The following is a 15,760-nucleotide window of genomic DNA, read 5'->3' as shown; positions in this document are numbered from 1 at the left end:
ATTTGAAAGCAATCGGTGTAGAACTTTTGGAGATTTAAGACTTTGAACAAACGAACATTTACATTTTTATTTATATAGACAGATCGTTTCGGTACTACTTTCATAGTACATTAAGTACCGATTTTGCACTCATTATTATTGATTGAACAACTTGAATATACAACTCTCAACCACAAGTAGTATTGTACCTGATTATATTGTCTGTACTCGGCCTAATATGCTATGTAATATACACTTATTATTGTACTCCTGATCAGCTTACCTTAAACATTGTATACAAGAATGAATAAAAAATGTTGTAAATCACTTCTCACAGGTTTATCACCTTTAAAAGATGATATAAAGTCATGAAAAGTGAGGATACAAAAACAAGGTTAAATAGGTTAGGTTTGTATCACTTTTTGAAGGTGTGTTGAAATGTCATTATGTTGAATTATCATGTACTTGTGAGGTAAAACCATGTATGATCGTGTGAGAAACGTGGAGAGATCCGCGAAGAGTGCAAAGCTGATGTAAGCGTAATGAGTAAGATTAAGAAAGGGACGCTTAACGTAGCAGAAGTCGAGGACACCCGAGGAAGACATGGCACGATTATAAGTAAATCACATACTTGATTCTGGCCATGTAATAGTCAGAATAATAGAAGAGTATGTATGAATGTGAATGAGGCATGGAGAATGTGCCAAGATCGAGTTGTTTGGTCCGTCCTCTTTGCCTAGCCCTGCGGGAAACAGCGTGATGGTTAGTTAGTTAGGGGTCTACAGTAAAAAAAACTTAGACTGTTCTATGATGAAATAATACGTAGGTACCTACTAGAAGTAATGCACCATAGATAATAGAAATAAAATAATTAATGGCATGGAAGCGTGCCGATTGTCGCGGAGCTAGGACCAAACTACACGGAGTCAAATATAGTGAACAATGTTGGCAACAATGTTTGTTCGCGCGGCTTCATTCGAATATTAGTTCATCGCCTATCTCCCTTGCCTATATTATATATGTTGGCAGCACGGCCTATTCACCTACAAGTCAACTAACATCACTTAATTGGTGTAAAAAACTGCGAAATTAATTGTCGGGCCGACTGGCTCAATTAACAGCCCGGAATGTGTAATAAAATTATTCTTGTAGCGTGACGCGGACGGAGAAATTAACTTTGGTAAAATTAATTTATTAACACTTTTGGTCGACCTCCATGATGGATTAGGGCAATTCATGGGAAGCAACTGGCAACACCGAAACAGAATTTTTTTGGCGGCAATAATTTGCGATCTAAAGATAAAGATATGATCAATATTTATGCTTACGTCATTGAAAATGTGGAAATGTACGTCATTGAAGTGCGATTGACGGAACTATAATCGATTCATCAATATTTTCGCACCGTTTGCTTTGTGAACGTCTGCGGAAATAGTAGATACATGAAGTTTCTCGAATGCAGTGATAATCTTTTAATATTACTTTCCATAACTTTGGACAATCGCGATCAGGGGTGGATCTAATGGTCAGTCTTTACGCTATGTAGTTCAGTCAATGAACGCTTTGAACTGGAACAAATTGGGGGAAAGCTAATTTTTTGCCGGTGGATAGTACATACTGCAGGGAGTATTTTCACAATTTTATACATCGTCTCGTACGTAGTTGAATTTTTTTTTTTTTCAAATATCTTTATAATTTTGAGGAAAGTTCTATCCGAACATAATATTAACAGCCTATTCTACAATATGCCACTATCAGTATTTACTCAATCATATTTTTTCTTCTAAATACATAAATATGTACGTTTTTTAATTTCATAAGCATGATAACGATCTAACCATAACCATACTTTTTTTTTAAATCCTTGAGGGTGGAGACATATTGCGCTATACGCATCAAAGCGTTTTATAATACCATACAATCTCATACAGACCTGACGCACCTGACAGATGATGTGTTATGAGTGTGGGCGTGGCGACGATGATATGCGAGTCTGCTAGCCAGGTGATATTTGAAAATATATTTCAATTTATGGAGTTCCGTGATCACGCGTCTGTCACCTGTCAAGATGACAGATCCCATACAAAGAAATGATATTCCGCGGCAGTTCCTCAATTGATCTGATCTTCTCTCCTGAAGAAGATTACAGCGTAGGGTGGCATCTCAACATATAATCTAATCAAATAAGCATTTATATAAGCATAGCATGTGTACTAGGCTTAATTCGAACAGAAATGCGTATTATTTCATAAAAGTATGCAACTACCATAATAAATTATCAAAATGTTTTTTTTTTTCTAAATGTTATTTGTAAAAATCATTTATTGGGTAAACAACACCCCTGCCAAATGTCACTCCAAGTGGTTCGCTACCTTTGGTGACTTAGTAGGGGTGCCCGGGTTCATGGAATAAGGTATTTCCCGACTACTGTTTGGCTTGTAGGATCGGGATACACTGGTTGAGGGAGACCTTTTGACTTCTCCAGCCGGACTCTTTAGGCCCATCGCCTCGCAGCGCAGCTGGAGAAATGGATTCATACGTCAGTCACTCCTGGACACATTAACCACAGATTCCTACCTACCCATCATACCTTTTTCCTTCCCAGAACTAAAAAAAATTTACACACCTCTTCCATCCACAAGCAAATGCTTCAAAAAGAAGAGCAGTAAATCACACTACAACAAAAAACATATGCAGATATTATGTATTATTTTCTATTGATGATATGTCACGTACGCTAGCCACGCGCTGTCTGGACGGTCCTAATGATGACTCTTCATAAAACAACTCCAAAGTAAGGTCTGTTCGTCATACGAATCCTTAGAAACATTATTGGCTTTGTTACTTTACATATTTCCACAGATTTTTTTTCAGAATAACTCTGTGAGTCATTGTCTGATAATAACATAAAAGTATCGTTGCACTGAACTATCTCCAAGCGATAGCACTCAACTTGTCTGATAGCAAAGGATATCCGTTCCAAACATTCAAGGGAATTTCAAATGAATACATGAACGACGTTTTTAACAACTGACAAATTAGATTAGGTTTTTAAAATAATAATATGAAAACACAATGACCTTAATTTTAACTGATTTAACTAATTAACCAAACAAAATGTTTTTAAGATAACGTAAAAATTTGAATCAAACCCAAATTCAAAGTTATGGGCAATTTTGAGAGAGCAGAAACCAGATTCTGCACAGAAAAGTCCCATAATGAACTGCGCTGCAAACCTTGGCCTTACTTGAGCAAACTTTACTTTTCTGCTCAGAATCTGGTTTTTACAAAGAGCGTTCTTCTGCGCCAGTGTACGTAATTCATTCTGCACCACAATTATTATGATCTGCCAATTGTAATATTCCATTATAAATCGGTGTATATTGTGCGTAAAATAAAACAATACGAACATATTCGGTGAGTATTGGGCGTAAAATAAAACAATATGCAAAGAAAACACGTGAAACATTTGTATGGACTACGCTGTTGGTCTTGAAAAACAAGAACAACGAAACGTAAAAAGCGTGTCGTAATAAAATTATTTATAAAACCCCGCATTTGTGGTATTTTCTCTTGCGGTTTAAGCATTCCGGAGTAGTGATAAGTAGGTACCTACACATAGTACTTATTCAACATTTTAAGCCCGACGTAAGCAATCGATATAAACCAAATGTTGTGAGGACCCTGCGCAGAAAAATTCTACACTGAATTATGGCGAACTTAATTTTCTGCGCAGTGTCTTACAGCACTCGTTTATGTCGATTGCTTACCGACCCGTGGGACGATAACTAAAAGTAACCTACCTAGCTGAAAATTATCAAAAAAGACAATATTCATTTCTTGACTAGATTATTTCGAAAACTATTTACACAGTGTAGTGAGTTCAGTAAGTAGGTTACTTACGGAACTACTTATTTATTATTGCATTAATTTGTAATTACGTTTGAGGTATTTCATTATCCCCTTGATAGCTTATCCATAGGATAATGTATATTAATAAGTATTCTCGCAATAAGTAGAAAACTCGGCTAACTTATTCGGCAGGTCCCTTCAGATAAACACACTTTTATTATTTAAAAACAGATTTAGAAAAACATACTTCCACGTCACTTCAGATAAACACACTTTTATTATTTATAAACAGATACAGAAAACATACTTACCTTCAGGTCACTTAAGATAAACACACTTTTATTATTTACAAACAGATACAGAAATACATACTTGCTTGGAGGTCACTTCAGGTAAACACATTTTTATTATTTACAAACAAATACAGAAAAACATACTTGCTTGCAGGTCACTTCAGATAAACACATATTTATTTGTTGCAACTTTGCACACCGAAAAATATAGTAAAAACACTATAGTAAATCTACTGGACATTGATTTTCCATTTGCTGTTTTACTTTCCATTACTATTGACATTAGACCTGAAGAATTGAAGAACTTAAGAATTGGAGAATATTATGAAATAACCAAATTCTTAGTTATAGTGATTTATTTTAGCAAATGTCGTGTTATGCTACCTCCTTCTTTCGCCAAAATTTCGGATAGTATTACAGTGTCCATCATAGGGAGGTATGGAGGTATCGCAACACGGCCTAATATCCCAAAAATAAATCACTAAAATATTTTTGGCCGTGAAAATCTCAAATCATATCAAATTCGTTGTTACATTTAGTTATTTACAATGTCGTATACTGTGAGAGTGAAAGTTTCTGACTTTATAGACATGACTGTCTAAAATGGTGAGTTTTATGTTTAGCTCAATATTACAATTTATTATTCATAAATTGGACACTATAAATAAATACATTGAAAATATGCCTACGTTATTCTATGAATAAGTTATCAAGTGGGTGGTGAAAAACCACCTAAAGGCGATGCCATACGTAGTAATTGAAAATCATGTGTTTTTGAATTGAAAATTTGGTCGCCTAGAAATGTTCCAGATGCTTTAATTAAATACTGCGAGTAGAATACATCTTGGCCTATGAAATAATCGAGTATTTTTTAGATAAGTCTTTTTATAAGCCCAGAAATAAATAATGTAAAGACCTATAAAAACTGCTTTAAAGTTAAAAATCTCCTACTTACGAACCCATTTTCGGTTATGATTTTATTTTATAATGTGGAAAATTAAGTTATTTATAAAGTGATCGAAAATTTTTTAAATATTTATGCCTGAACATCCACAAAATAAAATAAAAGGCACTTTTTGGCCATGTTTTTTTCTTGCATAAATCAAAACAGGTGGATGGTGTTAAGCGGGAATTTAAACCTTATCGCCATCTACGTAAGGGTTGTTATTGATAGCGGCTGGATTTAAAATATTACACGACATATTGCATCGCCTTAATCTAAAATCTAAGCAATACATCTTGTTTTCGTTTTAATAGTATAAGAAGTCGGGAACCCCCGAGGAAGACATGGCACGATCAAGAGAACCACTGAGATACTTGAGAACAGAAGAGAATGAAAGTAGACTGAATGCTCTAGAAATGAGATCCCTGTGGCGTGCGTGTGCTAATACCATGTAAGATCGTGTGAGAAATGTGGAGATCAGCAAATAATGCAAGGCTGATGTACGCGAAACGAGTGAGATTAAGAAAGGGACACTTAGATGGTTTTGGCATGTAGAGCGAATGAGCGAAGAAGGAAGTGTGAGGAGAATATATGACGCAAATGGTGGCTGAAGTCGGGCATGCCCGAGGAAGACATGGCACAATCAAGAGAACCACTGAGGTAGTTGAGTCGGGCCATGTCTAGAGTCGGAATAACAGGAGATTATGTATGAATGTGAATGAGACAAGGAGTGTGTGCCAAGACCAAGTTGTTTGGCGGTCTGCACTCTGCCTACCCCTGCGGAAACGGCATGATGGTTAGTTAATTAGTTAGTTAGCATAAAAAAATACATATCATTTATCATTAAATTATCATTAATTTATCATGTATTATTAAATGTTAAATGTTAGATTCATCCATGTCTAGAGAATAGACATAGTATAGAGATGGACTAATCACACACTATATAATATATCTTCCATTATTCTAATTATTACTCATACACAATTGAAACATACACAACAGCTCAAGTTCGACTCTATCATAAGATTGTAACGATTAAACATCACAAATTAAAACATTAATGAGATATATTATAGACATAGACAAATCACACACTTACTTTCACATATTTTTGGTTCCTTGAAACGGGCAATTTGCCTAGTTAGGAACCATTAGGAACCAATAATTTCGACCTGATAAGGTACAAAAATCTATAATCACCAAAAATATTTTAATTATATCTTGTATCATATTGTACTGTGTGTAAATCTAAAGGAATAAATAAATAAATCTTTCATCTTACTGAGAGTATCAACAACTCTGATCTTCTCATTGATTGAATCTTAGTAGAAAACCTAGTATTAAACACGAATGTGGTCGCTAGTACATTAAAAGAACAAAAATGGTACAAACCTTGCACGAAAAATTCCAAAAAAACACCTTTTTTTTTACTTCACGTAATATGTAATATCCACGATAATAATTCGTAAAAAAACACCACTGTCACTTCACAAACATTGGTCCACTAATAAGTAAGTACTTGCAAAATTAAATTGGAGTTGAATGGATGAATATATAATATTTTCACTTTCATTTGTGAATACCAATTAGTTTTATTCCGAATTTGAATCTGACACTCGGCGACTGAACAATCGCGACGATGTTACTGCGTATGGCAACACTGGGACTCTGTCGGTTGTCACTGACTAGAATTCTTTAAAAAAACAGACCCGAATTGGATATACCTAGGTAAGCATATATTATATTGGATATATTTATTTACTTTTGTTATACCAGGAAGGTATATCATATTGGATATATTTTACACTACTAAAAAACAGATCCGAAAGGATATACCTATTATACAAGGTAAGTATTTCATAGTGAATATGTGTAGTTGTGTACAGCTTTAAAAAACAAATCCGAATGGATATACCTATTATATCAGGTAGGGATATCATATTGGATTTATTATTTATGTGGGTACTGCTAAAGAAACTGATCTGGAAATACCTGTTAGCATATTATATTATCTCTGCCTACCCTGCGGGGAAACGGCGTGATGGTTAGTTAGTTAGTTTCTTAAAAATTAAAGCTATGAATGGATATCTCTAATTATACCCATGAAAAAATCTGAGTGTATCTTTAAATGTTACTAAAGTATTTTTCGAGAGATTTTTGCTCTATTTCAAATGAGTCGAGTTTTATTAAATATTTTCACAATATGCTTAATTGTTTTTTTTTACATTATCGCGCTAACATTGATATTTACATATCTTCCTTTCAAACCATCTTTCAACGCTTACTACGGGGCCTTAAAAACTCAAAAATTAAGGCACCCAAACTAAATAAATAGCGGCTTTTATCAACTCCAGTGTGAAGAATGCAATGCTGTATACATCGGACAAAATGGCCAGCCCTTTAAGAGGAACCTACAAGCAAAAATGTGTATATTGTAGGTAATAGGCAATAAAATAGCTTGACAAACGGTGTCTAGAAACGTTCGATTTCAAGCACAAAACTGGTTTTTATTTATTTTGTAAATAATTTTATAAGAAAGCAAAAAAGTTAATCAAGTGAAACTGTCACAGATAATCTTAGCTATAATACTGTATTTTTTAAAGTTGTTTCCTTTACGCGTTCATACATTTCTATTGCAAAAATATATTTTTAGTAGTTTAAATTTATATTTTTTATTAATAAATTGATTTTTTATTTGTATTCTACTCAAGTGAAACTATAGGAAAACTTTCAATTTATCTAAAGCATATTTTTTGGTATTCATAATGTACACCAATTCGTTATAAAGATTAATCAAAATAGTGAATCATATTATTTATACACTGCTAAAAAAACAGATCCGTTTGGATATACCTGTTATACTAGGTAGGTATATTATATACTGGAAGCTTTGCATGTGTTAAGGTGAACGGTGGTTTTAGGGGGTTGTTTGATATCACAAAATGTGTTAAACAAGTTATTCAATCTATGCAAAGATTGAAAGAGGTGGGATTGGGCGCAAATTTGAGTCATCTGAAAGTATGTTGCCTGTTGTATGCTGATTATGCGGTGCTGATTGCTAACAGTACAGAAGATCTACAGTCTCTCGTGTCTAGGATGAACGAAGTATGTGTGAAGAATGAGTTAATGATGAATGTCAGTAAGTCTAAAGTCATGATGGTTGAAAGAGAGAGTATGAAAACAGTGTGAAATATAGTTGTGAATGAGCAATACTTGGAGCAGGTGGATGAGTTTGTGTATTTAGAAAGTATGTTTACGAGAGATGGGAAGGCTGACAGAGATATTGAAAGAAGGGTAAATGCTAGTAATTCCATTAATGAAGGACTGAACGCAGTTGGCGCAAACAAAAAATTGTCCAACGAAGCGAAGTTAGCAGTCCACAACGGAGTGCTGGTACCTACCTTGATGTATGGAAGTGGGGCAAAGGATGAAAGTAGATTGAATGCTGTTGAAATGAGATCCCTGAGGCTTATGTGTGGTAAAACCATGTTTGATCGTGTGAGGAATGTGGAGATCCGCAAAGAGTGCAAGGCTGATGTAAACGTAATGAGAAAGATTAAGAAAGAGACGCTTAGATGGTTTGGGCGTGTAGAAAGAATGAGCGAAGATAGGAGTGTAAGGAGGATATATGATGCAAATGCGAATGGTAGCAGAAGTCGGGGACGCCTGAGGAAGACATGGCACGATCAAGTGAATCAGATACTCGAGTCGAGCCATGTCAAGAGTCAGAATAATAGAAGAGTATCTATGAGACAATGTATGAATGTGAATGAGGCAAGGAGTATGCCAAGACCGAGTTGTTTGACGGTCCGTCCTCTCTGCCTACCCTGCGGGGAAACGGCGTGATGGTTAGTTAGTTAGTTTCTTAAAAATTAAAGCTATGAATGGATATCTCTAATTATACCCATGAAAAAATCTGAGTGTATCTTTAAATGTTACTAAAGTATTTTTCGAGAGATTTTTGCTCTATTTCAAATGAGTCGAGTTTTATTAAATATTTTCACAATATGCTTAATTGTTTTTTTTACATTATCGCGCTAACATTGATATTTACATATCTCCCTTTCAAACCATCTTTCAACGCTTACTACGGGGCCTTAAAAACTCAAAAATTAAGGCACCCAAACTAAATAAATAGCGGCTTTTATCAACTCCAGTGTGAAGAATGCAATGCTGTATACATCGGACAAAATGGCCAGCCCTTTAAGAGGAACCTACAAGCAAAAATGTGTATATTGTAGGTAATAGGCAATAAAATAGCTTGACAAACGGTGTCTAGAAACGTTCGATTTCAAGCACAAAACTGGTTTTTATTTATTTTGTAAATAATTTTATAAGAAAGCAAAAAAGTTAATCAAGTGAAACTGTCACAGATAATCTTAGCTATAATACTGTATTTTTTAAAGTTGTTTCCTTTACGCGTTCATACATTTCTATTGCAAAAATATATTTTTAGTAGTTTAAATTTATATTTTTTATTAATAAATTGATTTTTTATTTGTATTCTACTCAAGTGAAACTATAGGAAAACTTTCAATTTATCTAAAGCATATTTTTTGGTATTCATAATGTACACCAATTCGTTATAAAGATTAATCAAAATAGTGATTTAGCATTAAGCTTCGCATTAATACAAGTTTCAAAGAACACAAGCGACCCTTTAAAAATACAGTCTCAATTTGCTAAGCATCTCTAGATAACAAAAAAACACTCATTTAATTATAATAATTAACTAAATCCGTAACTAACGTAAAATAATGCATGAGTCACCCAAATTATTCATTTGTATACTCCTTACTTTAACGATCTGTATTAAAATTTAAACAATACAATAATTGGGAAAACTTTGAATTAACATTAACATTTTCCGATATTTACTCGTAAATCAATAATGGCACAGATAATAAAAATGAAATCTATTTGTTTTTATTATAAGTAAGTGAAGTCTGCTTCACCACAGTATGATAATGCCTTCAGATGGCGAAACAGCTGTTACGCTTAATAATAATTACAAAACAGAACATACTTAAAAATGAACTGATTTTTTGTTTATTTAATAATAATTTTAATAAACTAATTAAAAAAATTAATTAATTTAAAAATTTAGGCGTACATCTATCAAAAAATTTATATTTAAAAATGCAAAAATCAGTCATTTTAAATACATGTAGGATAACGAAAGATTTTTTAAATATTTATGTTGAGGGATCAGTAGGATCTATAGGCCCTGTTAGAAGTTCTACCGAGCCGAACCCTCTGTTATGAAAATATCTGGAGTCGGTGAATTATTTTCCCATTTGATATCTGGTGATTTGACGTGTTGTTCTTGTATTGTTTTGTATTTATTTTGCTTATATAATGCACTTGCATAATGATTGACTAGATGATCATTTGTGGAAAAGTGTGTGGAAGGGTTTAGTTTTTCCTATGGGGAAGATTTAACCCGGACATAAAATCGGAAAAGAAATTCAAAATAATTTTTTCCTGTAATGTTCGAAAATCTGTTTCTGAAAAAATAAGAAAAAACACAGATTTAGGAAATGAGATTAAAAGAATTTGGCATTCTCAGACTATAAAAATATTACCATTTGTTATTTGGGCTACTGGCATTATACTCGTACCTAGCTCTATCATTCCAAATTTAGGCGTATTAGATCTATCAAAGAATTTATATAATATATAGATATGAAAATATCTGGAGTCGGTGAATTATTTTCCCATTTGATCTCTGGTGATTTGACGTGTTTTTCTTGTATTATTTTGTATTAATTGTGCTTATATAATGCACTTGCATAATGTGGATTGACTAGATGATCATTTGTGGAAAAGTGTGTGGAAGGGTTTAGTTTTTCTGTGGGGAAGATTTAACCCTGACATAAAATCGGAAGAAATAAAATATAGGGTGTTTACACTGTTTACTCCAAATAATATCGGGAATCACTGGTTAAAATAATTCAAATATGTAACAGCCCGTATAAAAGAAAAAAGCATGTAACACCGTCATAATAAATGGTTTACGATTGTAAAAACAGAAAAAGCAAGATGGGGTGGTTGGAAAATTAAGCTTTGGTATGCTTACCTACTTTTGGATATCAATTGAAATGCATTTCACATCTTGTCAGTTCCTTTAAGGTAATGCGTTCGTTTGTCATTCCGATTCGGAGCGAGTATTGTTAAAATAATTCAATACAATTACTTATAAATGAAAAACATATGTCATGGTATTCACCTAACATACATTTTTTAGTATTATACCTGTTCTGAGGTGATCGCAAAATGTTTAGTATTAGACTGCGTAAAAACACGCGAGCTGAACCTCAACGTTTGGGAAAGGAACGAACAACTGGACTCAATTTGAGAAATGATGCGAGTCAATTCTCAACATTAAAATAAAAACAAATGCCTTAATTTGAGGGATGTTGTGAGACAATTCCCAACAGTAACAATAACAAATTCCCTCAATCGTGGACGGTTGCGAGACAATTCCCAACATTAACAATAACAAATTTCCTCAATTGTGGATGGTTGTGAGACAATTCCCAACATTAACAATAACAAGTACCCCAATTGGGGAATGTGGGAAGTGGTGAGCAGAATGAGCCTATTACTATATATAAAAAAAATAAACGTAATACTAGAAGTCAGGATTTATTTCAGTGTAGAAATTTATGGGACTAACTACCATATGCATTCCTCTTTGAGGAATGCATATGGTAGCCCAGAATACTAATGCAGGGAAACAATTATACCAAGTCAGTTGACATCTTCAATTTATGTTTAAACAAATATAAAATATTGTTAATGAAGAATTCAGTTATATACAATAAATAATGTATATTTCTTAATATTCTCATGTAAAAGCCCCGAAAAGGGAGTTAATAAATAAATAAATAATATGTTTCGAACAGGCTTGCTGTAGCTTTATCAGGATAGATATTATTTATTTTGTCATGTAATAATAAAATAATAAAATTCTTTACAATAACAAGGAATTTTGGTAAGTTTTTTTAATATTTCATCTCGTTCTTTTTTTCTTTATTGGTTATTCTTTACTTACGTTATTTTATTAACTTTTTAACTTTCCTCTCTCTACTAATTTACCTTCCTTTTCCATCACTTACTTTTCGTAGGTTTCTACACGAACATTATAGGTATGTGTAACTGTAACTATTCTACTGAAGGAATCGGCATATGAGGTTCTAGTGATAAAACAACCTCTTAATTCAATAGAAATATGAATAAAAACATAAGAGATTATTTAGAATCTATTGTTTATTCATTTAAATAAGTAAGTAAGTATACATAATAATATTATTTCAATGACGACTATGAGATTTTCTGTTGTTTCAGCCTTAGTTGGAAGTGGGGTAGACAAAAGTGCTGATAGAATCCTTCCCCAGGGTATTGCGCGCCACGCAGGTGTAGAGCCCCATGTCGGACCAGCCCAGACCCTGGATGACCAGCTCTCCGGACTTCAGGATCTTGATCCTGGGATCCTGGCTGCTGATAATCTCATCATCGCTGTCCATCCAATAGAACTCCGGCCTCGGGTAGCCGGTGATCTTGCAAGGTAGAACCAGGGTAGATCCGGAATTTTCAACAACTGTCTGATAGAAGGAGACGATCCTCGGCTTTGAAGGGATATTCTGATGATCTTGGCTTAGAAGAAGATACTCGCTGAGGTTTGAAGACTTTCCAGTGTTTGTGGTGTGGACTACGGTAGTTGTGAAGGCTGTCTTCGATCCTGCACGCGCCAGACACGTGTAACTAGCCTTGTTCATGAGGTGATCGATGATAAGCCTGGAGCGAGCCATCACGACTCCTGTGTCACTTCCTTCCAACAGCATATTGTTCTCGTAATCTTTAGCTTCTGCGATGGGGACGTTATTTCTAAGCCAGGTGATGACTGGAGCTGGACTGCCAGATGCCGCACATTCCAGTTCTGTTTTAGATCCAGAAGGGCGGCGAACAACGGGAGGAAGATCTTGTGAGATCTTTAGCCAGGTTGGACGTACAGGTTCAAACCTAACTCCAGAATTAACTTCTAGAGAATTGTCACTTTGGTTGTCATCATCTTCGTACATCGGGATGGACGCTACATCAGCCACACTCTGGAGAACTAAGAATGCGGCGCAGGCGAACGTATAAACTGCCAGCTGCATCTTTGGTGGTGTATGTACGGATGACTCTCAAACAGGAATAAGAACTATGAGAAAAACTCGACAGCCGAATTAAAACAACACTGGTAGATTGTTAGTTGTATTGATGACTATTCGATGGTGTTATTCGTCGAAGACTGATACTAATTTTGGAAAATTAGCTCCCTTTTATATGAAATTATCTCTTAATGAAAGCCTTTGATCACTGATCAACCCCCTTCTCTTGGAAGAATAAGACTCCACGGGGAGGGGGGGTTGTTTTGTTGTGGGCGGTTTTATGCCTGACGACAAGGGGATGTTTTTTATTGAAGTTAAGTGCTTTATTGGCGTTAATTCATTGTTCACATCTCTCATGAAAAGATACCGAAAGATAATTATTATGTAGGTACCTGCGTACTTTAACCCTTTCGGGACGTTAAATATTTTCACAACCTGAAACTTTAAATTGTGGCGATTATTATAGTTTTCTCGCACATTTGTAAACCGCTTCTTTTTGTTCATCGTGTTGCTCGCTAAACTTTTAGGGTGACCACATTATCATTATTGTAGAAAAGTTTTATAATTTATGTATTCCCATGTCTTACTAAAAAGTAAGACATGGGAAGAAACATTTCTTAGAGTGGATCTAACATTGCAAATTATTAAACAGTGGTTGGATGATAATCTACTCACCCTAAACATAACTAAAACGAAATATATAACGTTTAGTCTTAATATTCCGAGTAAGCCTTCAATCAATCGTACACTAAAAATACATTCTTGTAGAGATAACTCTAGTTGTCTGTGCAATCCACTAGAACGAGTAGATTCCATTAAATATTTGGGTGTAATAATTGACAATAAACTACGATGGGAAGATCACGTAATAAATGTTACAAACCGTATACGGAAACTGGCATATATCTTCAGGTCATTACGAAATATTCTAAATAAAAATACACTAAAAACGGTATACTTTTCTTTATGCCAATCAATTATATCTTACGGTATAGTAGTCTGGGGAGGATGCTCTAACACGATATTAGATCCATTAATTAAAGCTCAAAAATTGATAATGCGGACTATTTACAAAGTACACTATATTCACCCCACGAAGGACTTATTTAACGACTTCAAAGTACTCAACATAAAATCCTTATACGTCAAAAACATATCCTCCTACTATAAATTCAAACATACGAAAAAAAAAATGTTAGAATCGACCCATAATACAAGATATTCCAACAAATCCAATTATACTATTCCCCCAATAAAAACCTCAATGGCACAAAGACAATTTAACTTTCTTGCTCCAAAAATATTCAATAATTTAACGTTAGAAATAAAATCAATAGCCAAATACGACAGTTTCAGGAAAGCGCTCGGGGATTTTTTGATGTGTGATTGTTATAGTGTTAGTAGCCTATTGCAAGTACTCAGATAGAGGTGTATATATTGTTATATGCGTGAGGATGCGTCATATGGGTGTATGTATACATGTGTTGTTATATGTACATAGGTATGTCTGCTGCTATATACACATGTGTGCTTGCATGCACACATATTAAAAATTATATAAATATAATTATGTACATTTTTACAATCTAATGCTAATTTACTTCTTTCTCCTTTCTAATTTCTATCTTCTACTTTTTATTACAATTTTTCCAAAATTTTAGCTTCATCTATAGTTACTAATTTCATATGTTTACACTAGATTTCATATTTCATACAAAGTAATTACACTCAATTGGTCACCATGAAACAGGCAGCCGCCTAGTATGGTGATTCATTATATCTACTTTATGTAAATTTCAAAACAATGTAACATGTATTAAATAAATAAATAAATAAAATAAAAAAACGTATTTTACCGATAAAAAAATGTTCGTTCATGTATTATAAAGAATCAGTGGTATTATTTTTTGACAAAACCGAAAAAATACTAAAATACGTAAAAAAACCTATTAAACACTGCCATTTGGGCCATAACAATGTGATAATATAACAACAACACAAACAATTTAACTAACCCTTTCAGCACAGCATTTTTATTTCCACATATAGACCATATGTTAAGCCTAATAACACCTTAGTTTGTACAGCGCCCTTGAGGTGTTTTGCACAAAAACGGCGCTATACTTTTTTTTTTTTTTATGCTTCCGATTTTGTTGTCCGGGTTAAATCTTCCCCATAGGAAAAACTAAACCCTTCCACTCACTTTTCCACAAATGATCAGCTAGTCAATCAACACTATGCAAGTGCATTATATAAGTAAAATAAATACAAAACAATACAAGAACAACAACACGTCAACTCACCAGAGATCAAATGGGAAAAAAAAATTCACCGACTCCAGATATTTTCATATCAGAGGGTTCGGCTCGGTAGTACTTCTAACAGGGCCTATAAATCCTACTGATCCCTCAACATAAATATTTAAAAAATCTTTCGTTATCCTACATGTATTCAAAATGACCGACTTTTGCATCTTTATATATAAATTTTTTGATAGATCTAATACGCCTAAATTTTTAATGAGAGAGCTAGGT

General features: G+C 33.9%; 2 protein-coding genes across 2 annotated transcripts in view; both read right to left on the bottom strand.

Moving 5' to 3' along the window:
- RhoL (Ras-like GTP-binding protein RhoL) overlaps positions 1 to 6,703 on the bottom strand; it is a 33,191-nt gene extending 26,488 nt beyond the window's left edge. The window contains exon 1 of the mRNA XM_089647342.1: positions 6,463 to 6,703. The gene's annotated coding sequence lies outside the window, so the exon portion shown is untranslated. The remainder of the gene's footprint in view (positions 1 to 6,462) is intronic.
- A 5,655-nt stretch (positions 6,704 to 12,358) lies between these two features.
- Positions 12,359 to 13,353, bottom strand: LOC149411210 (neural/ectodermal development factor IMP-L2-like). The gene has a single exon (XM_089647314.1). It carries the CDS (start codon positions 13,230 to 13,232, stop codon positions 12,423 to 12,425), a length of 810 nt encoding a protein of 269 aa, XP_089503440.1. The 5' UTR covers positions 13,233 to 13,353; the 3' UTR covers positions 12,359 to 12,422.
- Positions 13,354 to 15,760: the final 2,407 nt, after the last annotated feature.

Source organism: Hesperophylax consimilis, chromosome 26 (assembly GCF_061612785.1).
Source record: "Hesperophylax consimilis isolate HC1 chromosome 26, BYU_Hcon_1.0, whole genome shotgun sequence".
In the NCBI taxonomy this organism is placed as follows: Eukaryota; Metazoa; Arthropoda; class Insecta; order Trichoptera; family Limnephilidae; genus Hesperophylax; species Hesperophylax consimilis.
The sequence above is the reverse complement of the archived record's forward strand: the minus strand, read 5'-3'. Positions and strand labels throughout refer to the sequence as shown.

What these genes read in the sequence shown, in the direction of transcription:
- LOC149411210 (XM_089647314.1), bottom strand. Translation starts at nt 13,232, where the DNA reads ATGCAGCTGGCAGTTTATACGTTCGCCTGCGCCGCATTCTTAGTTCTC.